The sequence below is a fragment of the Podarcis liolepis genome (genome assembly GCF_965112155.1).
Source record: "Podarcis liolepis genome assembly, chromosome: 9".
In the NCBI taxonomy this organism is placed as follows: domain Eukaryota; kingdom Metazoa; phylum Chordata; class Lepidosauria; order Squamata; family Lacertidae; genus Podarcis; species Podarcis liolepis.
Genome location: NC_139564.1, coordinates 62778481 through 62803658, shown reverse-complemented (window position 1 = coordinate 62803658; position 25178 = coordinate 62778481). Strand labels below are relative to the sequence as shown.

At 43.2% G+C, this 25178-nt stretch overlaps 1 protein-coding gene across 3 annotated transcripts in view; it reads right to left on the bottom strand.

The window, feature by feature from the left end:
• Positions 1-25178, bottom strand: part of ARAP2 (ArfGAP with RhoGAP domain, ankyrin repeat and PH domain 2) — a 138062-nt gene that overhangs the window by 101307 nt on the left and 11577 nt on the right. For all 3 annotated transcript variants that reach the window (XM_083459725.1, XM_083459727.1, XM_083459726.1), the window contains 6 exons: positions 22447-23500; positions 15534-15604; positions 10335-10411; positions 7356-7444; positions 3119-3457; positions 1821-1890 (listed from right to left, as the gene is read on the bottom strand). In XM_083459725.1, the coding sequence (XP_083315851.1) occupies positions 1821-1890; positions 3119-3457; positions 7356-7444; positions 10335-10411; positions 15534-15604; positions 22447-23336 (1536 nt within the window). In that variant the 5' untranslated portion in view covers positions 23337-23500. The remainder of the gene's footprint in view (positions 1-1820; positions 1891-3118; positions 3458-7355; positions 7445-10334; positions 10412-15533; positions 15605-22446; positions 23501-25178) is intronic.

Here is a 25178-nt window from a genome sequence, read left to right as displayed (position 1 = left end):
GTAAGACAGAGTTGTTCCGCCTGGCCTTTGGCTTGGAGCCAATTTGATTCCCTCCCCCTCTTTCTTTTTCCTTTCTCCTCCTGTGATGAAGCTGCATTTTAATATTTTAATGTTTCAATATTTTAATGTTGTATTTTAATCTTGTTTTTAAGTTGTATTCATTCAACTTGTTTTTATTATTGCTTGTTAGCCGCCCTGAGCCCGGCCTTGGCTGGGGAGGGCGGGGTATAAATAAAAAATATTATTATTATGTGCTTTAAAGGTCCAAAAAATGTTGTACAGCAGAAAAGATGAGCTCAAAGTGCAGTAGAAAAATTGCAGCAGAATGGCTGTTTTGTCTTACAGCGAAAGTAGTTTCATGAGCAGAACTACCAGCTTGAACTCAGCATTTCCTACCAGCAATAACAACAACCGCTATGTATGTGGGGGTTATTGTACACTACATGTACTTTGTTATTTTTCTCAGGGTAAAACTGGTTTCCATACATGAAGCATCATTGCTGTGTATTTCATCATAGTGGACTAGCTTGATTATAAAAATTCTGCCAGCTCTCCTGCCAGAAATTATGTACTGGTGTCTGCAGGCATCTACTGTCTGAATTTGGTACTGCTGCTACATTACAGTCACAGTGAAAATATCCAGCACGGGTGTGTGTAAGCTACTGAGGATTCCACAATCTCTCCCCTTCCCAGTTTTGAAATGCATCCTTTAATCAAAATTTTAAAAAATTGCCACACACACACACACACATGCACGCACTTAAAATCACATCAGTGTCTCAACTTCTACAGAACAACGCTTTCAACTAGTCTTTAAAATGAAACCATAAGAGAGGTTCCTTTTCCAACATTTGAACAAAGAATGAGACTGTTACAATTATTAGTAGGGCATAAAATCCTGCAGCCCAGGATTGTATTTTAGTGCTGTTTTTACAGTATTTTTCTGAATAACCATGTGTGTGATTTTGCAATTGTAAGCTAGCATCTGGAGTCTCCTCAAGCGGATGGGTATAAATGTTTTAAACGAACAAAAAACATAGGTTTATGGGGCTGCCACCCACTATGGCAAAGGTGGGGAACCTCAAGCCCAAGAGCAAAGTCCCTCAAGTCCAGACCTCTCTAGTCAGTCCTCTAAACTTTCCCCAGCCCTGATCCTTGACTTGCTTGAGTGCTTTGGCTGAAAAATGCCCTTGAACTATGATAGTGCTTCTTGATAGTGCTTCTTGCCTGCTTGGACAGAGGGAGGTGTGTGTAGAAGCCTCTGTCCTTTGCGTGGCTGGAGTATGGCCTAGTCTACTGAAGCTGAATGTCATCTCTTTGGCCACATCCACTTTGGCCAGTGCTCACACACCACTGGAATACAGCTGCCGCAAAGTTGCCCATTAGGAAGTGCATCCCTTGAGCTGAAAAAGATTTCCCACCGCTGTGTTATGGCAACTGCTTCTTTCGTCCTTCAATGCATATTTAGCAGAATTGAAAGGTGTGCAATATTCCCCCAAGTTTGTACAACCAGTAAGCTGCAACTAAGTACAGTCGTACCTTGGATCTCAAACAATACTTGGCTCCCGAACAATTGAAACCCGGAAGTGAGTGTTCTAGTTTTCGAACACTCTTTTGGAAGCCGAATGTCCGACGGGGCTTCCGCAGCTTCCGATTGGCTGAAGGAGCTTCCTGCAGCCAATCAGAAGCTGCGCTTTGGTTTCCAACTGTTTTGGAAGTCGAACGGACTTCCAGAACAGATTCTGTTTGACTTCCAAGGTCCGACTGTACACACTAACAGGTCTAACCAAGTACATATTATCTGACCAGTGCAAACTTACCTTGTCATTATTGTAATAAGAAATGCTTTCACCGTCAAATTTTACCCAGCGCTTTTGAAACACATGTTTTCTGTGTGCAAATTAAGAAAAAGAAAAAGAAAAGTTATTTGGAGAGGTGGAACACCAATGGTTCAGATGAATCATCATCATCATATTTGTATGCCGCCTCCCCATCGTTAAAACCATGTTTAAGGAGGCTTACAACATTAAAAGATTTACATAATTACAAACATAAAAAGGCGGGGGGGGGGACCACATCAGAAAGTACACAACCAAATCAAAACAATTTCCATGTAAATCATAAGAAGATCTAAAAATAAAGATACAAGAATTGTTTTTAACAGAGCTATCTAAGGTATCTAACTGTTGGAGATGCAATAGGGATAATGCTTCTCTAAAACATGTTTTTTCATTATCCTATATTGAAAGAGTTTTTGGCAGAAGGTACCTGAAACCATCAGCAGAACTGTATGGAACAGCATTACCTTTACAGAGCAAAATATCCTCTTGAATTATATACCCAGTTCATGGAACCTTACAAAAGGACAATACGAGTGGACTCTCTGTGCCCTTACCACAGCAAAAAGACTGATACTGATGAATTGGAAAAATTAAAATGTATCTCCCTTCTACAGTTGGATTGAAGACTTATACAAACTCACAACATACAGACAACTTGCATATAAACAGAGACTTGCCATGGGCAAATTCAATGATATTTGGAATCCATTCTTACAAATACTGTAATAGGTTACGATCTGGTGAAGTACAATAACAACCTTGTAAAATATACAGTTTGGGGGTTTTCCCCTCCCCCCTTTGTTTTTCCTTCTGCACGGGTTCTGTTTCTCTTTTTCCTTTTCTCTTTTTTCTTTGCATCTCACTATGTTTGGTGCATTTATAGTTATGCACTTTTTGAACTTTCAATAAAGATGTTACAAAAAAAAGACAGAATATCAATAACAGCAATCAGCTGTAATCCTTTGCACATTACTGCCCACTGACTACAGGGGGGCGTGTTTCTGAGTGAGCACAAAGTGGAGTCTGTTGATAGGCTGCAATCCTAGCCCCAGTTACTTGGGATCATACCCCATTGGATTCAATTGGATTTATTTCTGAGGAGACATGGTTAGGATTGTGCTGTTTGTCTACCATTTCTTACAAAGCTATCGCTGCCCATTAACCTCTCAGGCTTTTCAGAAGACAAAAAGGAGAGCAAGCAGAACCAGTCACCTACTGTTTACATGTTACAAAGTCCCATTAAGAAAGAAGCATTCTCAGAGTTAAAGATGACATACCCCTGAGGAGACAACTTATCCAGCCATCCTTCTTTAGCCTTCTTTCCTGAAGGACCATAAAAGCAAGCATAGGGTGATATTGAGTCTTTGGGGCTACTGGCCAATTCATCATGGTGGGAAGAATATGTCTGCTCCTTAGCGCTGAGGTCGAGCTTCCCACGTCTGAACCTTTTTGATGTTTTATATTTTCCTTTCCGTGTATATTGAGCATATTCTTTCACTGAAGAGTATTCTGATTCCCCAGCAAATCTGTTTGGCGGTACAAACGTATCCTCCTGGGGTACTAATTCATTGTTCGCCACATCTTCAGCGGTTTTCTGTTTCTGATTATTAAGAGTACTGAAAGCAAACACACAAAGTAACGCTACTTCAGACAATCAATCTTCCTCTTTTGCCACAGGGCGTTGCAATTTAATTCGGAACAACAAGCATATGAAAACAACAAAACATCCCACATAAATGTCGTAAAGAGACCTGCTGAAGTCCGCCGTGCTTTTGAAAGATAAGAGAACCTTTTTTTCAGGCTGAGGGCTAAACTCCAGAGCCAGAGGCACAAGTGACCACAGCAAAAAATGTAAATTTTACCTTTCCTCAGTGGGCTGGTTTCTACACACACACACACACACACGCAAACACACACACATATGCCACTATTCAGGCAAACAATGTCACATTTCCAAGAAACATTCCAGCTAGGCAAAAACACTCAAAGGGGGTGCAAAGCAGAAATGGCAAGGGGTGTCAACTGGGGAATTGTGGTTCAAGAAGCAGGTTAGCCTGGGAAGACTCCACATCACAACTGTAATGGATGGTGCCTCCAGCTGAAACATATAGGCAGTGCCATGCAAATATGTTTCCTCCTGCAAGTAAAAAGATAAAGGTAAAGGACCTCTGGAGTGTTAAGACTAGTCAAAGGCGACTATGGGGTTGTGGAGCTTGTCTCACTTTCAGGCCAAGGGAGCCAGCGTTTGTCCAGAGACAGCTTTCCAGGTCATGTGGCCAGCATGACTAAACCACTTCTGGTGCAACAGAACACCGTGATGGAAACCAGAGCACATGGAAATGCCGTTTACCTTCCTGCTACAGCAGTACCTATTTATCTACTTTCACTGGCATGCTTTTGAACTGCTAGGTTGGCAGGAGCTGGGACAGAGCAACAGGATCTCACCCCGTTGCAAGGATTTGAACAGCCGACCTTCCGATTGGCAAGCCCAAGAGGCTCAGTGGTGTAGACCACAGCGCCACTCATGTCCTGTAGGAGGAGACACCCACCACCACCCAGACCAAACTGGAAGTAGTAGACAAGCCTTGAAGCCCAACTAGAGCTATAATAATAATAATAATAATAATAATAATAATAATAATAATAATAATAGTAATAATAATAGTAATGATAGTAATAATAACAATTTATTATTTATACCCCGTCCATCTGGCTGGGCTTCCCCAGCCACTCTGGGCGGCTTCCAAAAGAATATTAAAATACTATAATACATCAAACATTAAAAGCTTCCCTAAACAGGGCTGCCTTCAGATGTCTTCTAAAAGCCTGGTAGTTGTTGTTCTCTTTGACATCTGATGGGAGGGTGTTCCACAGGGAAGGCGCCACTACCGAGAAGGCCCTCTGCCTGGTTCCCTGTAACTTGGCTTCTCGCAGTGAGGGAACCGCCAGAAGGCCCTCGGTGCTGGACCTCAGTGTCCGGGTAGAACGATGGGGGTGGAGACGCTACTTCAGATATACTGGACCAAGGCCATATCCCAGGCTACTCTGAGATACCTACAGGGTTGTACAATCAATTTCAGGCAAAAATAAGAACTGGGGTGACAGTAAAAAAAGGGGGGGAGACAGGGTGGGCAGGGCCATATTTTTGCTCATGTCTATGATTCTACATCCCTGCTATGTCTTGTATTTAGAACTTTGTCAACCAATTGTTGGTCTCTGCTGTCTAATATAATGTCCAATGTTTTAAGATTACGTAAGGTTTTTATTTTTATATCGTTTTATATATTGCTGCTTTTCAAATGAAGATCAGTCTAGAAAGAAACCACTACGAATACAGTGGTACTGCGGGTTACAGACGCTTCAGGTTACAGACTCCGCTAACCCAGAAATAGTACCTTGGGTTAAGAACTTTGCTTCAGGATGAGAATAGAAATCATGCAGCAGCTCCGGCAGCGTGGCGACAGCATGAGGCCCCATTAGCTAAAGTGGTGCTTCAGGTTAAGAACAGACCTCTGGAACGAATTAAGTACTTAACCAGAGGTACCACTGCTACTAAACAGTTCCACTAGCACAAGTACTTTTGGCTGCGCAGTGGAACTTCTTCTCCCTCTTCCCTTTCTGTGAACCCCCTAACTATGTTCTGGGGGGTTCTCCCAACCCTCTGGAGCAGATTTAGGGGGCACATAAGGAGAAGATAAGTTCCTTTGCAGCGTGAAAAGTGCTTGAGCTAGCAGAATTGTTTAGTTGGATATCGCCCGATGATAATAAATACAGGGCCTATTTTATGGGTGGTCGTACCAGTGACTGCGATCATGGATTATCAGCATGCATTTTCCCTATTTACTACTATTTTGAAACCAAAAAAAATGATGAAAGCAATAACGCCAAGTGAATGTTACTTTTCTCCAGTTTTCATCTTGTAAACACTTAGATCTGCTCCTAAGCATATTTACTGTAACGTAAGCCCCACCGAATTCGGTGGAAATTACATCCTAGTAAGTGTGCTCGGGAGGACAGGCACTTTGTACAGGGAAGCGGGGAAAAGACACTCCAAGATATTAGTATTTGCAATGGGAGGATATGAATCTGAAATATACAACTAGCAGAGTTCTGGAGTCTTTCTCGCGGCACAATTTTCCTCTGACCATTCCATTATTAAAGACGTGTGCCTAGGGCCATTTTATCCCTGCTTCACTAGGCACATCTTAAAGAGGCAAATAGAAAAAAAATAAAAATATTTGAAATAGCCCTAATCCTTACTTCCACACCAGGTTTACCAGCTCAGAGGTGCCTCCCTTGGTTGGCAGTGATTCCCTAGAGCAGTGTTTCCCAAAGTGGGTGATATTGCCCCTCGGGGGGCACTGCAATGATCGGGGGGGGGAGCGGTAGTATCCTCAGGTGCAATCATAGGCGCCGACTCCATGGGGCCTGAAGGGGCCCGAGCCCCCTCAAAAATTCATTTGGGGGGGCTCCACCCCCCCAATAATCTCGGGTGCCCCTCCAGCAGAGCGCCACCGCCACCCCTCCCCCAGCCCAAAATGCACAGGGGCGGGCTGCAGCATGCCTTCTGCCCTCCCTCCCGAGCAAAAGCTCCATCCAATTTCCTTCGGAGCTGATTAATAGGTGCAGCACGCTCTCCCCTATTCGCTCACGAGGAGGCGGCGCCACTTTATCTGCATATTCATGAGCTTATTTATTATTCATGAGCTTTCGCGGGCTCCCCCAATATTTTTTCTAAGTCGGCGCCCCTGGGTGCAATTGGGAGGCATTGGATAAAAATAAGGGGCTGGTGGAAGCAAAAAGAAAGTAAGAAAATGGGCTTCACTCAGGCCCAGGAAGTGGATCGCAGCTTGCCTGGGATTATTTTTAATGCTATCCTTCGTTATCTTAATTTTCTGTATGTAATGCAACTGTTGCTACAGTTGAGCTTAATAAATAATTTTATGACTTCAAGCTTCAAGGTGTCTTATTTACAATGATATCTTTCTTTACTATGGAAATATAGCTACATAAAATCACACAAATTTGTCACTGCGTCTTTCTGTTTCCAGGGGGCGCTGAGTAATTATTATTTTTTCTGAAAAGGGGGCAGTAGGCCAAATCAAGTTGGAGCACCTATGCAGCTGAACACTTTTGATCATTGTCAGCTTCTTATGTAACATCAGGCCTCCACTTTAGCACAAAGAGTGGAAAAAAACTGAGATTTCTGAAAGAAGAAGAGAGCAGAAGCAGCACAGGGGTGTGCGAAAACCAGACCACGTTGGTTTCCTGTGGTTATTCCCATACAAGGCAAAAAGAAATCCATTGAAATAAATAAATAAATAAATAAATAATAATAATAATGATGATGATGATGATGATGATGATGATGTATACAGGTTGTAAACATGATGCAATTTCTCAGTATTAAAAAAAACCCCACGAAATCCTGATTCTGTTACACATGTTCTAATTCCAAGCATTTAAATCAAGAGAGGTATGTGTGATGTTTGACCAAAAGTTATAATCCAATACCGTGTTTTGTTCAGAAGGCTCTCCCCGAGAGTGTTTTCATCGTCTCTGTTCTCTTCCGGTGTGCCTGAAAGTTCTTTGACGTAGTTTTCCTGCAAATAGAGATTCCAAAGCTGAATAATGAAATGGGTAATTTTTGAAAAGCTAAAAGGCTGTCAGTTGCATCCAGAGATGTCCATGCACAAGCAGAAAAGACTTCCAGTAATGCAACAGGATTTCTATCCCTCAAGTTTCTATCCCATGAAACACAAACAGAAGGTGGGCAGATGTGAGGGACTCCCTGGTCTTGAATGGGGTAAGTGTGCCCCTGAAGGACCAGGTGCACAGCCTAGGAGTCATTTTGGACTCACAGCTGTCCATGGAGGTGAAGGCCAATTCTGTGTCCAGGGCAGCTGTCTACCAGCTCCATTTGTTATGCAGGCTGAGACCCTATCTGCTGGCAGACTGTCTCGCCAGAGTGGTGCATGCTCTAGTTATCTCCCGCTTGGACTACTAGAATGCACTCTATGTGGGGCTACCTTTGAAGGTAACCCAGAAACTACAACTAATCCAGAATGCAGCAGCTAGACTGGTGACTGGGAGTGGCCACCGAGACAATATAACACTGGTCCTGAAAGACCTACATTGATTCCCAGTACATTTCCGAGCACAATTCAAAGTGTTGGTGCTGACCTTTAAAGCTCTAAACAGCCTCAGCCCAGTATACCTGAAGGAGCTTCTCCAACCCCATCGTTCAGCTTGGACACTGAGGTCCAGCTCCGAGGGCCTTCTCGGTAGTGGCGCCTGCCTTGTGGAATGCTCTCCCATCAGATGTCATGGAAATAATCAACTACCTGATCAACTCTCCAATGGTTTGACTTTGCCCCCAAGGCACACTCTTCCATTGTCTCCTGGGACAGACGGATGCCAACAACAGCAATATATATAACTGCTAAACTAGTTCTACACATCCAAGTGCAGGGATTTTGAGATTGCATTAGACGAGGCAGCAAACCTCTGAGGGACATTTCCAAAACCAGTCTGTAATAAAGCCAACATGATGCCCTCTAGATGTTGATGAACTACAACTCCCATCATCTCTGACCACGGGCAATGCCAGCTAATGGGAACTGTAGTACAACAAGATCTGGAAGGAACCACATTGGCTAAAAAAAGGGTAAGAGGGTTTGCATTTCCGAATAGAGGGTGGGGGAACTAAAAAAACCAAACTGGGCAAATCCTATCTCAAGTAATGCTTCAGAACATGTAAATTGACCACTTTAAAGGGCAGTATGTTAAACAAGAGGCTTTTTGTGACTGTCAACCTTGAGGTGGGGAGAATCATTGCTCACTGATGACTTCTTTCTTGGTTGAAATCACAGCCCAGTATCGCTAACATCCTAGCTCATTTTTCAGCACAGACAAGTGCCTTAAGTTCCAACTGATGCACCTTCCTCCTCCAATTCCCCAGTGTCTCATTAATATGTTTCTCCAGGCATCCCTCCGATAAACTAAAACCTTCTGTTCTCTATGTCTGGCCCAATATCCTTCTTCAGTCTTACATCTAACCACATGGAAAACCTGTCTGTGAATAGTGCTGTCTCTTGTCTGCAACTCCATCTTAGTTTCATATCATTTTCCCTGTCATTAATCCTGCAAATGAAACTTGCATAAAGCGATGACTGCATGGGATCTGGGTTTTATGCAAACTCAACAAGGCATCTATTTATTCTGAATATATGCTTAGGAATACAGTAGAAAACATCAACCTTCAGTGGATATCTTTATCCTTGCTGGGCTGAAACAAGAAGTGAAGGCTAGCCCCAAGAGCAACATGGACCCAGACTGACAAGACACTAGCTCTTCAGAAGCAAATGAAACCCTATGTCACCTGGTCCCTACTGAAGTAGTTGCTACCATGCCACCCTCTGACCACACACAATGTTGGCATCACAACACAGCAAAGAGCAGCTTCCTTCCCCAGTTCAAAAACCCTGGCATCCTAAACCCATGCATCATTTCTTAGCTGAACTAAACAGAGTACAAATCGCCCATTTCGACCATAGCTAATTTTCTGTTATCTTCTTCTTCTTCCCCTGTCTTAATGAGTCCAGTCTTCTAGATTGTGCCATATAAACAAAGTCAGTCTCTTTTAACTTTGTGGGCTTCCTAATAAGTAACACAATTTATAAGTCAACTCCTAGCGTTCCACTCCTTTCTCCCAATATTTTGTCACACTCTTATGTGACCAAGAAAAAGAACACAGGCCGAGACTAATGGATGTTTGGTAAACAGCCTCACCCAGTATACCTGAAGGAGTGTCTCCACCCCCATCGTTCTGCCCGGACATTGAGGTCCAGCGCCGAGGACCTTCTGGTGGTTCCCTCCCTGTGAGAAGTGAGGTTACAGGGAACCAGGCAGAAGGCCTTCTTGGTAGTGGCACCTGCCCTGTGGAACACCCTCCTATCAGATGTGAAAGACATAAACAACTATCTGACTTTTAGAAGACATCTGAAAGCAGTCCTGTTTAGGGAAGTTTTTATTGTTTGATCTTTTATCGCTTTTATTATAATTATTATTAATATTCTGTTGGGAGCCACTCAGAGTGGCTGGGGAAACCCAGCCAGATGGGCTGGGTATAAATATTATTATTGCTATTGTTATTGTTATTGAGAAAGCTTAACACTAACTCCAGTAGTGTTCATGCACGAGGCCCTTTACTTTATTCCAAAACAGTGAATGGACTATCATCACTAACATTTGTTGCCAAAATGAAGTTCTGCACTTGAGAAAATCTCTTCTGCAGTCTGGCACTGGGGTGGCCCAGATGATGATGATAATTTTATTATTTTATGAATGTATATACTGTCCTATACCCGGAGGTATTAGGGCAGTTCACAGATCTCGCTAACAGGAGTTCCTACAGGGCCTATAATGTGCTTTTATCATCTCCACCGCACCCCATTAGAAGAAAATAAATTTTGCTAGTAAATGACAACTCACTGTGTCTTCTGGGCAGCTGACAAGGAAGGTTTCCCCATATGGAGAGATGGGAGGTGGCTTTTCTTCCTTGGAGTCTCCTTTAAAAGAAAATAGGGGTTGTTTCAAATAGAACTGCTCAATTTCTCTAACATGATAACCTGCACACGTTCTCCCAAGATAAATGCATGTACTCCATGAAGAGAAGAGCAGTGAGTTGCAATGAAGTGGTACCTGTGATGGCTAGTTCACGCAAGAAGTCTCTACTTGATGATACAATCCAAGAATAGCTCATGTGGTGCCTTTCAGATGCTGTAGACTACAAGTATCATCACCTCTGACCATTGGACATGCTGGCTGGGTCTGATGAATAATGTGACACAAAACATCTGGAAGGCAACACATTGGCTAGGCCAAAGGCAACCAATAAATTGATGCATGCATGCAACTCCTAAAAAGATTGTCATACAAATCTGTTCAGATTTTTTACATTTCCTATTATTAACCACCAACTCTTTATTTAAAGCTGACTGAAACACCATCAGTGTACCAATGATACCAATTTAAGCAGATGGTACTTCAAGCCCTTGATCCAAGTATTAAGCTATACAAGTCCCCTTCAATATACATGTTTCAGAAAATAATATGGGTACCCTAAGCTAATCCCATTTACCTTATTTAACATTCATTTCACTAGAACCTGCTTCTAAGTAAGCCTCGGGGCTGCTGACAATATTAATTAAAACTTCTGCAAAGGTTCATGTGCCTCCACTTTCTCAGAAACCTGTTTGTACTATTCAGCACATTTTTATTACATTCTAGCGAGGCACACAGCAATCTAAGGTTGTCTTTTTTTTTCAAAAAAAGAGTATCACAATGTGGTATCAAGGAATTGTTCCCCAGATTACCGCTGTTTAGGCTGGGAATACTGTTGCTAATGTAGCCAATATGACACACCACACAAGTGAGGTATCAACAGGTTTGGGAGAAGCACACAGTTTGGAAAAGTACAAAAAATAGAGGGGGAAATCTAAAAAGGGAGAAGAACACCCAAATAGCCCAATGCTATTTGGGTGGACATGGCAGAAAGACATGGAAGTCCAAGTGGGAATGGAATGGAGTAATGTAGAGGAAGATTTGGGTAGCTGAATTAAACACCAGTAAGGGGGCATGTGATGAACTACTATATTCTGATTTAGACTGGGAGTATGGGACTCGGGACCCCCAAAGAGGAATCCTATGTGGAATCAACAGTCTTTATTTTATTTCCAATCCATTTTCCAAGTTAAATATTGAAATATACTCAGAGTTGAGAGTGGATTTCATGCTCTTTATTCAGCTCATAGTGGTGAGGAGGAATGAAAGTCCCCTCAAAGTATCTGCTTTATATACATTATTTACACAATGGGCTGCACATGATTGGCTAATTCCGGAATTCTCCTGTAGGCCAATCAGGTTGTGGATTCACTTCCACCTGGAGCTGGATTGGGTGGCTCCTGCGGACCAATCATACTGCTACATTGTTCTAGGACCAATCAGACTGCTGCATTCTGAATCCTATTGTTCTGGGACCAATCAGACTGCTGCATTTTGGATCCTATTGTTCTAGGACCAATCAGACTGCTGCATTTTGGATCCTATTCAACTCAGTACATAACAAATATCTTATTTTGCAGTAGCCAACTGGCTAGCTCTCTTGCAAAGGAAATGCAAACCCATCATAAAGGTGAAACCATTGTGAAAGAAAGTATATTTATGATTAGTTTCCTTGACTTTTCACATCACTGATGGAGCTTCTTGCTTGTTTGGTCCAAGCTACACTCTTTACTTAGAAAAGAAACCTGCTTCAACTCATGATAGATTCCATAAATGTGGGCTAGAGCGCTGGTACCTTTGCTTCTTTGAAATCATGCAAGTAAGGTGATCAGAGATGCTATGCAAAGGACTATCATCTTTTCTGAAAGGAACTCTACATCTGCTCTGAAATCCAAGACTCCACAGTACAACAGACCATGAGTTTATCAGCTCTAAAGCCCACATCTCCAAAGGGTCCATTTGTGGGTCATTGAAACAAGAACGCAGTACAGTGGTACCTCGGATTAAGTACTTAATTCATTCTGGAGGTCTGTACTTAACCTGAAACTGTTCTTAACCTGAAGCACCACTTTAGCTAATGGGGCCTCCTGCTGCTGCTGCAACACTGATGGAGCATGATTTCTGTTCTCAACCTGAAGCAAAGTTTTTAACCTGAAGCACTATTTCTGGGTTAGCAGAGTATGTAACCTGAAGTGTATGTAACCTGAGGTACCACTGTAATGGCTTCACAGTGGTACGGTGCCATAACTTGAACCTGTTGACCTAGGATTCCAAAGATGTGCTACGTTGCTGTGAGAATGTAACGAAAATGCACCCTTTGTATTTAAATCTCTATTTAATCAATAGTTCCATTACAAACTTTTCTTCTCAACATCTTCTTAACATCTGCAGAATCTCAGGGTTGTGAGTTGAAGCCCCATGTTGGACCAGATGATCCTTGTGGTCTCTTCCAGTTTCTACAATTCTATGATTTTATGATTCTGTGATTCTTCCTAACATCATGTTGACTGAACGAAGCTGAAGCTTTCCAGTCATTACTATTTCCAGCCCGAAAACTGTGGATGTAAACTTTAAAAAGAATCAAAAGGAAGATCAAAAAATGAAACAAAACAATGCCCACTGCCTTCAAAGTCGTCTCATCGTTTCCAGGGTGCAAAGGGGTGGGAGGGGAGGGGAAATTGTTTGGTGGTTTTTAAATGCCTAGAGCTGACAGCAGGGTTATGTTGCAGAGCACAAAATGTGCCTGAACATGTCCAGGTTAAGTCTTAAATATGAGCAGGCAGAAGTTGACTTCAAGCAGTTGTTTAGCCATCTTCACAGGAGGAAAAAAGTTGGAACGCTATTAACACTCCTTAATCCTTTGCCCTCGGGGAGAGTGTCTGCTATTCAATTAAACACCAGAGCAAGGATTCAAACAGCCATGTGACTAGTTCTGCTCACCCAAGAGAGATTCAGGCTTCCCTTTGAAAACCAGGAAGAGTCTCAAAATAAAAACAAAAAACAGAGTGTCCTATGGAATAGGAAGGTTAAAGAATAAATGTTTGCAGGGGTGTGAGAGGGCGAACGAGGTGGGGGGCCTTTGATCCTATGGGAGGGCCCACCATGTCAATCATTCTCTCGGTCTGGGCTCAGGAACCCTCTTGACTTTAAATAGCATTTTCCAATTGATGAGAATATATCCCTGCTGCTCTTCTTGTTTTGTCATTTTCCACTGTGAAATTTAGCTTTGATCTTGTGTTATTTGGATAGCTGGTTTAACACTGGAACATTTTGTAGGGGCAGTCCTCTGTGCACCTTGGACTGAGGAGCAGGGAAATGAGCCAAAAGAAAACCCTCTTTCTCTCTGTCTCCTTTCATTCACACACGCATACCAATTGAAACACATCTCAGTTTTCCCTCTGTTAAACGCACGTCCTTTTGTCCCATCTAGTCGCAGTCCAAAAGGTTCTTTTTTATAGATAACAGATTCTCATTCAGTTCTGAAAACCTCAACACGTTAACTTCAAATTCATTATTCTTGCAAAATGAACAAGGTGATATCCCACCCTTACCTCAGTGGTGTTTTTTCCACCCATATTCTGCTGCTTTATATGCCAAACTATATCTAATACCTATTTCCTCTATTATGTTTATTGTCATCCTCAATCCGCTGCTCATAATTCAAATTCTGCTTGTGATTTCATTTGACTACACAAATTATTCCTCTCTCTTTTTTGTCCCGTCACTTTGCACAGGAAAAGCTACTGTTCACAAGCGTTGGTCAGATTTTCTGCATGTAAACAACAGGTTTCCCCAGAGAAAGTTGTGGGATAATTATCATTTTTTTAAAGAACTCTTGGATCTGTGACTAGAAATCAGGGGACAAACAGAAGAAATTAGGGGACGAACAGAATGAGCCCCAAGTTTGCTCCTACACCCTGCCCTGCCTATACAGTGGTACCTCGGGTTACATACACTTCAGGTTACAGACTCTGCTAACCCAGAAATAGTGCTTCAGGTTAAGAACTTTACTTCAGGATGAGAACAGAAATCATGCTCCAGCAGTGTTGCAGCAGCAGCAGGAGGCCCCATTAGCTAAAGTGGTGCTTCAGGTCAAGAACAGTTTCAGGTTAAATACGGACCTCCGGAACGAATTAAGTACTTAACCCGAGGTACCACTGTATTACACTTTACTTAAGCATCTAATTTGTGGTGACAACATTATGACCTGCATGTTTAAAATGTCAGCTGCTCAGAAGAAGTTTGAAGCAAAGTTTTTCTCCTGAAACTAATTCCAGAAGTAAGCCCTGACTGGAGAAAAGTAGGATGAAGAAGCTTTGAGAAGAGAAACTTGGGAACAGAACAGTTTGGCACCACCCCCTCTTTGTATGAATTATCCCCAACTGCCTGCCTGCCTGCATGCCTACATCTGTCTGGTGGCACACATTTGTCTGTAAACAGATTCTGCTACCGTCACACATACTTAGACTATACAAACACTCCCCTAGCATATATCAAAGAAGGAAGAGATCAAAGGTTACTGATAAGTACATAGGGTACGAAAAATACATCCCAAGTGGCTTTGTGAAGTGCGATGAGAAGGCAGCATCAAAGAATGCACATGTGACTCACACATCCTGTTTCTGTTCTTCTTGGGTTTCACACCTGAAACAAACCTTGCACATGTCCTCCACAGAAGAACAGTAACAGTGAGCACATTTCTCCCTGGGGGAGATACAAGACATTTGAGCTATGCTCAAGCACTTTTCCTTCATTGCAATCGAAGCAAATCTACGCTATCCGGGAAAAAGAGGTATTAAGTAAAGCTAGCATATTTTCTTTATTTGAAAGAAATAATTCAAGAAATGTAAGATGTGCCAACTTATCATCTATAAAGATATTTTGCTTATTAAGATGGCCTTCTCGACGTTACCATGCTATATTTCCCAAATAATAATAAATAATAAGACATTTTTATTTATACCCTGCCCTCCCCGGCCAGAGCCAGGCTCAGGGTGGCTAACACCAATAAAATTACAATAATGGGGGGAACAAACAAACAAAAACCAATTTATTATCACCTTGCTTTCTTCTTACATTTTCCAATAACTCAGTATAATTTGCTCATAGCTGCAAAGTTCAACTTACTTCTTTGTGAAATATGGGTCTCGGAACAAAGGATACTTAAACCATTCACGTTTCTTCTTTCCTGAAGGGAGCTGAAAAAACACCAACATGAAGAGATAAATATAAGGCAGAACATGCTTCTAATTACTCTGATGGAAATACAGACTTTAAATCACCAGATTAAAAAAACCAGTCAGGTTTATTCACAAAATGCTAGCACTAACGCTATGTGCTGTTTTCCATTTTTCAGCACAGTTAATATTTTGCCATAGGGTTTGTCCACAATTCATAGGTCCATCAATAGAGCATGAGACCCTTAATCTCAGGGTTGTGAGTCTGAGCTCCATGTTGGGCAAAAGATCCCTGCATTGCAAGGGGGTTGGAATAGATGACCCTTGTGGTCCCCTCCAACTCTTCAATTCTATTACTCTGCTTGCCCTAGGCAAAGGTCTTAGCAATTTTGCCTTTCTCCCACTGCTTTTTGCTAGATTCAGGTAGGTCTAGCTGTGTTGGTCTGACACAGTCAAAAGAAATTTTTAAAAATTTAAATTGTCCAGTAGCTCCTTAGAGACCAGGAGGTGGGTGGCACTGTGGATTAAACCACAGAGCCCAGGGCTTGCTGATCAGAAGGTCTGCGGTTCGAATCTCCGGGACGGGGTGAGCTCCCATTGCTCGGTCCCTGCTCCTGCCAACCTAGCAGTTCGAAAGCACACGTGCAAGTAGATAAATAGGTACCGCTCCGGATGGAAGGTAAACGGCGTTTCCGTGCACTGCTCTGGTTCGCCGGAAGTGGCTTAGTCATGCTGGCCACATGACCCGGAAGCTGCACGCCGGCTCCCTCGGCCAATAAAGCAAGATGAGCGCCGCAACCCCAGAGTCGGCTACGACTTGACCTAATGGTCAGAGGTCCCTTTACCTTTACCTTAGAGACCAACAAAGTTTTTTCTGGGTATAAGCTTTTGTGTGCATGGACACTTCTTCAGATAGTGCTCAATTGGAGCAAATCCTGAGAAAACCCAACTGAAGTTCTCTCCTATTTAGCAGTAAATATCAGGTTTTTCTAGTGTTAGGGTAGGTGGAAGTGTAGAGGAGCCCCCACTTTTCTATTACAGCACCTAATCTAAAGGCAGCTCCAAACTGTTGAAGCAAATAACTAGAATTCAATGAATATCCATGATACTTTTGTTTCAAAAGGACACGTTTGCACTTCACACTAAATCAAGGTTTAATAGGAAGTTCACAAGCTTCAATGGAAGCTGGGTTTGTGTGCTGCCATTTCCTCTTCTTCCCCATACAGTTGGGAAGAGAAATACGTTTCTGAGCACAGTTCAAAGTGTTGGTGCTGACCTTTAAAGCCCTAAATTGCCTCGGTCCAGTATACCTGAAGGAGCGTCTCCACCCCCATCATTCAGCCCGGACACCGAGGTCCAGCGCTGAGGGCCTTCTGGCGGTTCCCTTGCTGTGAGAAGCCAAATTACAGGGAACCATGCAGAGGGCCTTCTCGGTAGTGGCACCCGCCCTGTGGAACACCCTCCCACCAGATGTCAAAGAGAAAAATAACTACCAAACTTTTAGAAGACATCTAAAGGCAGCCCTGTTGAGGGAAGCTTTTAATGTTTAATAGGTTATTTTATTTTAGTGTTTTGTTGGAAGCCACCCAGAGTGGCTGGGGGACCCAGCCAGATAGGCGGGGTATAAATAAATTATTATTATTATTAGTATTAGTATTAGTATTAGCAGTTCTGCATTTAATTAAGCACAGCTTACCATACTGTCTCCAGCCAGAGCTGTGATCAATACCAACTATAGATGGTTTTTTTAAAAAAGCGCTTTCTAACCCATTGTTTGAAGTTGGTTTGTTTGAAATTGACCACTGCTGGTACTGGTTAAAACACGTCACTCGGAGCAACAGGATAAACCATGGCTAGCCAAAAGAAAAAAGCTTCTGAACTCCTTCTGGCTATATGGGAGAAGTAATAATAACAATAATAACAATTTATTATTTATACCCTGCCCATCTGTCTGGGTTTCCCCTGCCACTCTGGGCAGCTTCCAACAGAATATTAAAAACACAATAAAACATCAAACATTAAAAACTTCCCTAAACAGGAAGTAGAGAAGGAGGGATGTTCATGGTACCTTATTCCTCCAGAATGTCACACTATGATTTAGCATGATATGCAAAGTGACAATAGAATATTAACAGCTACTGATACATGTGCTGAACAAGGGATAAGAGCTGGATCTAGACATGCCAAAGAAGTGTTAAACTTCGTATGAGAAATCGGGTTGGCAAAAACGGGACTCCACGGCGCCATCTGGTGTCACAGGGTTACAATGCACATACAACACACATAAAGCGTTTTTTCTTTGCCAGTGTCTCCGAGTCCAAGGTCTCCAAACACTTGCCACACATCCACTAAAAAGCAAGTGTTTTGCTACATTGTTAAGTCTATGGCAGAGAATGAATAACAATGTAGAATAAAACAGTCTTGTACAACGGCTCATGACTGTGCACAGAAATCAGCCAGTCGCTTTGACAGGAAGCATGATAAGCATCATCTCAACATCAAATGCAATGGCAAACTGATCAGCACTTTGGATGCAGAACAATGTATTTATGCAAAGTTGCAAGCCAACCATTTCGAAAATTCATTTAAAAAATGGCATGTCTGTTTTTTTGCATATGTGTGTGTGTGTGTGTGTGTGTGTGTGTGTGTGTGCGTGTGTGTCCCAAACATGCTATGTTAATTTTCAGGTGGAAGTACATTCTGAATAATGGAAGCAGCATTATTCCTCAGCAATACATATTGAAAATAGAGATCCATGCCAAGAATACAGAAAGATAGACAAGGATATAAATCTTCTCAACGAAAAAGTTTTTTCAAAAAATAAAAAAGCAGTTTAGAATCCAAAACATATGCTTCGACATATGTAATGGGATGAGTGGATGAAACCAGTTGCCCTTACTTCCTTGAAAGAAATGCAAACTAAAATCTGTGATAAAATAAAAAAGCTGGCTTTCCAGAAAAGTCTTCACGTAAAACTTGTGAACTTGTTTATAACCCCCCCCCAAAAAAAAAAATAGTATGATTCTCCAGAATTACACTGATAAAAATCCACACAGAATGGGCATTAATTAATTCACCTTTAGCTTGCCCCTTCTTCCAAAAGGTGCCAAGGTATCTTAACTTATCCCCTTGTGGAAAGGGGAGACATAATGGACTCAAAAATATGTGTATCCCTAGTTTCAAACTACAATTCCCATCAGCCTCCTCATGCTGAGTGGAGTGGGTGGCAATTGCTGTCCCAAACATGTGGATGTTGGGGAATGCTAACTATGGAGTTTAGAGTATAAATTTGCCCATATTCACAGCTGTTGTGCAAGTGAATCAACTGTGGGCCTTCTCTGTTCCCATAAACCAAAAGGCTTTTTTAAAAGTCTTCAAAAATTGCAAAATAAGTGTCATCATGTAGGCAGCATGTCACTTTGATATTATCTCAATTAGGTTTCTCAGACAAGGAAACTGTGACTCATTACTTTTATTAAAATTACAAAACAAAGTCTCTCTGAATCTTGTTAGGAAACAAAGGCAACACTCACATCATGTCAAACCACTCATGTCTTGTAACATAACCGAATACAACATGACAGTCTTGAAATTCTGAGAGCTAGTGCTATTAATTTGCTCTTTTCAAAATAGCGCATTAGAGTTTCTGAAGGATTTAAAATTAAGAAGTGATGTAATGCAGAAATGAGAGAGGATCTCTTTACAAAAGCACCAATGGAAGGTTGTCTAGCATTGGGCAATGTTCCCGGTCTCAAATTCCTATAATCCACCCAGTGGCATAGCGTGGGGACCCGGGTGCAGATTTTTGAAGGGTGCAATGGGGTGCAACCAAGTGCCACTATGACAGGCTCCCTCATCAAGGCCAGAGTCACAAGGAGGCAAGGCAAGCCGCATCTGGGACAGCTAAACCGGTGTACAACAAATACAAATTCATCACATCACAGGTCTTAAGGTTCCTTCTGCAAAAGGGGGTGGGGAGCACATGAACCGAAGCACCGTATTGACCCAAATACAAGCAGCACTTTCCCCCCAAATTTCTATTGTGAAAAGTTAAAGTGTGGCTTATATTCGCAACCTTACGTTATCGCTGCTGAAACAGCTGCCCACGAGGGGGTGCGGGACAATGGCACCCGTCCCGACCACGTCTTCCAAGCCTCCCCTGAGCCACAGTAAGGAAGGGGAAAGGGGGGATGCCACTGGCAAAGCGAAGTGCCTCCCCCCCCCCCAGAGCAGCCTGGCACAGCGGCACACAGCCCGTCCACTGCTCCCAAGCCTCCCCCGGCGCCGGCTTGGGGAGGTATTGCCTGGAGGCAGTAGTGTTGGGAGGCGGGAGCACAGTGTGCTCAGAGCCAGGTGCCGGCACCGCCTTTGGGAATGGGGTGCCAGCCGCTCCCCATTCAGGGTGGCAGTGGCAGGAGGCGGGCCGCACCCGCAAATAAGCCTTGAATTTTAAAGGTGTGGGTGCGCCTTATATTTGGGGCAATACGGTATTTAAGACATTGATCACATCCGAACCTGCTAGACCAGGCATAGGCAAACTCGGCCCTCCACATGTTTTGGGACTACAACTCCCATCATCCCTAGCTAACAGGACCAGTGGTCAGGGATGATGGGGGTTCTAGTCCCAAAACATCTGGAGGGCCGAGTTTGCCTATGCCTGTGCTAGACTCTCGAGTCCAGCATCCTGTTTTCACAGAGGCCTATGGGAAGCAAAAATTGAGCACAACAGCAACTCTGTGCGAGTTGCTGTGAAGAAGTACTTTGTTTTGTCTGTCTTTCAACATCCAGGATGTCCCCCAAATGCTAGTATTAAGAGACAAGAAGAAATACTTTTTTATCTCTCTTGATCCACTTTCTGCATAAATATTTTTATACACCTGTTTCATTTCGCCTTTTCTCTAACCTAAAAATCCCCGAATGCTGTAACCTCCCCAAGGCATTCAAGCTACAAAGTAACAGTCGGCTGGAATGCAGCATTGCAAGTAACATATTTTGTTAAGTAATAAGACACCAATTAAACAATACAATCCTGGACCTAGAATAGAAGTGGGAGTGGGGAACACAGAGTTATTTGCTCAGTGCGGCTACTCTGCATGACAGATTTGGTATTGAAATTTCAATGAGGACATTTATTTTTATTTTTTTTTAAAAAAATAAATCTCTGCAGCACACTTTAAATAAGAGGGGACAAAACATGAGCTCTCTGTAGAATTCACAGCCATGCTGCTAGCTCCGCTGCGCTGTTCCATATCCCCCAAAGTTCCTTTACATTTCTAAGGACACAGAGACTTCTATAATCTGTGCTTAACAAGCTGGAGGCAATTTTCAAAGACAGGTAAAGGTCTCAGGGAAGTGGGGAGAGAATCTGTCCCTTAGCCATATGTAAGGAGAATAATAATATAGAAATTTTCTTTTAAAAATCGAGGCATGAAAGAACACTAGATAAGTGCACTACACAAGGACACTAAACTTTTTCAGAGCTTGGGGAGGAATCTAAGCAGCAGCATTAAGTATAAAGACCTTAGCTTCAAATTCAGCAGTCTGCATCTCTTAACAGATCTCAGTGTCTGTGCATGGCATTTAATGCAATTCATTGAAAAACAAAGGGTGGCCACAGTTCTGTGGCTTGTGCATCATGACCACAAAGTTGAGGGCTGCCTATTTCAGGGCAGAGGTGAATAGAGCGGCTGACAAAAGTGGTTTGAATGCAGTTCTGGTTTTCCCCTCTGAAATGTCTAGTTCAACCTCTCCCAAACCCTGAAGTTATTGCAATGAGCATTGCCCATTCCCCCACTTCATGCCACTGGCAGCTGCTGAATGGGCATGGAAACATATCTGAGATGATGTCAGAGCACATCATCTCTTTGGAGGTGACCTGGAAACTACAACTAAACTACAGAATGCGGCAGCTAGACTGATGACTGGGAGTGGCTACCGAGACCATATAACACTGGTCCTGAAAGACCTACTTTGGATCCCAGTACGTTTCTGAGCACAATTCAAAGTGTTGGTGCTGACCTTTCAAGTCCTAAACAACTTTGGCCCAGTATACTTGAAGGAGCGTCTCCACCCCCATCATTCAGCCCGGACACTGAGGTCCAGCTCTGAGGGCCTTCTGGCGGTTCCCTACCTGTGAGAAGTGAGGTTACAGAGGACCTTCTCGGTAGTGGCACCCACCCTGTGGAACAACCTCTGTCAGATGATGGTGTGGTTGCTCAAGAGCACATATTAATAGTTACTGAAGCCTCCCTTCCCTTATACCTAGGCTTGCCATACGTCAGGAAAACTCCTGACAAGTCCTGGTCTTCGGACGTAAGAATGGCGTCAGCAGCGGAAATAGCTCCAAAAGCTTAAAACTATTTAGGGTGAAGCTCAATAGTTTTGGGGGTCTTCCCTGAAAAAAGCTCAACAACTTTGTGGGTATCAGAAATTTTACTTTTGAAATATGGCAACCCTACTTACATTCTCACACGTTTATCCACATTTCTGCAATAAGCCACACTGGCCCCATCACCATCCCTGTTCTTCAACTCAAGAGCTCAGTCAAGAGACTGAGTTGCAAAGCAAGAAATTCCTGGTTCAAATATTGAATCAGCCATGGACACACTGGATGACCCTAGGCCTCAGCCTCCCTGTCTGGAAATACTACTACTACTACTACTACTACTAATAATAATATTATTAATAATAATAATAATAATAATAATAATAATACTCCGCCTATCTGGTTGGGTTTCCCCAGCCACTCTGGGGAATAAAACTGACTAACCTTTAAGAATTGTAAGGATTACTGAAACAGTGTACATGAAGCACATTGAGCACTCCAAAAGCAACACAAAACATAGAAGTTTATTAAAGTTTACCTCATCAAAGCCTTCACCGCTGAGGAAGAGCCAGGTATTTTGGGAACAGGACGGTGCCTGAGCATGAAGGAGCGCGTTGGCCTAGGAGTTCCCTTTGTACTCTGAGTACAAGTGCGGTACAAATCGTTCTCTACCATTTCCCCTTTAAACTCAAAGAGCGGGGAGTCTGGTGGAGTATCGGACAAGCTTTCCGGTTCCGAAGACTTCAAGCGCTCATCTCTGCCAGACTTCATTTCAGATGAAGAAAAACCAGAGGACAGAAATGATGTTTCTTCCGGTGTGTTACTTGGCTGAAAATCGATGGCTTCTGAGTGCACTTTTTCGCTGAGTGAAAGGGGTATCTTTTTGGACATCACATTTTTCACTGCATTCCTCGGAACAGAGGCAACATCTGTTGAGCGTTTCAAGTCCTGACAGGATGAGCTAGGAGAATCCAAACCTGAAGACACGTTGTCTTTGACTTCTAATGACTCATGGTCTGAAAGTTTGCTATTATCTTCATACGTGTAATTACTGCCACAAGCTTTATCTGCCCATTCACTGGGTCTCCAGCTTGTTTCACTGCCGTTTGGATTTAGGATGTGTGTGCTGGAACTGCAGCAAAACGGCTGCGAACAGCTATTTCCCAACTCTTCGGCATCATCAGTTTTCTGGCTTTCAACAGGCACAGATTTTTCGAGCATTTTTGCAAACATGACCTCCAATTGCTTGAGAACCCTTCTGCGGTGCCCAGTAGGAGTTACTCCAATTTGTTGAAGCACACTGTTGTTTATCCCCACGCAGTCTCGCAAAGCATTATAGCCGAAGTCTTGGAAGTTCTGAAAGTATTGCCCCAGGTTGATGCTCACCAGGAATTCTTTTATATCCACATCAGTGTCCCTGAATGACATACTGGCAACTTCATTCCTCACTTTCAGAGCTCCAAAACAGCATACAGGGCTATCCACACATATTCAGAAGCGAGACTAAATGCTTCTTTAAGCCCCCTGGACAGAACGAAATGTCTTCCATGAGCAGGAACAGCATATATAAATTCAACACACACCTTCAAATCCTACAGTGCGTGGGGAGGAAAAGAATATATGTATTAGAAAGGTACTTCATAGTCCAAGTTCAGCACTTTTTTATTGCTATAAATGAAGAACTTGAAGCCCTTTGAATGCTTTGGTTGTGGAGTACGTATCATCACAGAGCGAATAAGCATCTGGGCTTTTATTTTGTGCCAGAAGATTTTACAAACAGATATCGGATATGTGCTACTTTTCCTCTTAACGTTGGCTCCCTAAAGCTTGCACAATTATAGAAAACAGCAAGAATGGAGTGAACACAAGCTTGCAATTAACCATTCGCCTGGTTGCCTGGGGTGAGGAGGCACCCTCTCCAAGGATTTCTGAATTGGAAGAAACTGAGTCCTCTTTTTCTTCCGACAGGCCGAGTCTTAAACAAATATATATTAAGGAGGGAGGGCAAGATGCTTAGGGATGTGGGGAGGGAGTCTTTCACAGATTTCATAGAAGGTTGCAACTAAGGAAAAGCTCACACAACCAAAAGAGCTGTATATGGATTTCCTGTTCCCCTTGACTCCACTTCCTCTTAATATTATTATGAATTTATGGGTGCCAGGCCAGTTTGTGGGTTGTGGGGGGAGAGAGAGAGGAAGTAAGTTGTATGTTCATAGATTCCATTGCTGTAATAGCCAGCCCAGCTGGAGTGATGGGCCATTAAGAGGACAGAGAAAAAGGGGCTCTGTGCCAGGTGGTAAATGGGTGGGGGTCCTCTTCCAGCTCTCAGTTAGTTAGAAAGAAAACAGCTAGACTGCGGCAGCTAGACTGCTGACTGAGAGTGGCTGCCAAGACCACATAACACCAGTCTTGAAAGACCTACATTGGCTCCCAGTATGTTTCCAAGCACAATTCAAAGTGTTGGTGCTGACCTTTAAAGCCCTAAACAGCCTCGGCCCAGTATACCTGAAGGAGAGTCTCCACCCCCATCGTTCATCCCAGACACTGAGGTCCACCTCCAAGGGCCTTCTGGCGGTTCCCTCACTGTGAGAAGCAAGGTTACAGGGAACCAGGCAGAGGGCCTTCTTGGTAGTCGTGCCCACCCTGTGGAACGCCCTCCCATCAGATGTCAAGGAAATAAGCAACTATCTGACTTTTAGAAAACATCAGAAGGCAGCCCTGTTTAGGGAAGTTTTTAATGTTTGGTGTTTTATTGTATTTTTAATATTTTGTTGGAAGCCAAGGTCAGAGAAAGACTAGGTTGGTGATATCCGTGTCCCACATTGATCACCCCAGGCCTCCTCCAAACTCTCTACCACTTCACCCTGACACGTCCCGATCCTGGCAAGTGGTAGAGACACTGATACATAGAAGGTGCTGCTGCTCCTGCCTGCCTGCCTCTTCGCCACCCCGCACACTGCTGTCAACTTCAACATCAGACCCAGAGCCGTCTTTCCCATACGGCTTAGTGGTTCATTGCACCAGGGCGCTGGACTCTCAGGGGCACCCCAGCGAGTGGGGGAGCTGCGCGGCTTTGCCAGCAGCCTCCCCTTTCCCTGCACGCCCTCCAACTGTTCCCCGTCAAACATATGGCTGGCGGGCACACAGCTTCCTTCTCAAGCCTCCATGGGAGGAGAGCGTGCGGCATGGGGGAGAGGTGTGCACACACCCCCATGGCTGGCAGTGCGCAGCTTCGTCCCCCCCCCCCCACTATCCATGGTAATTTGGGGG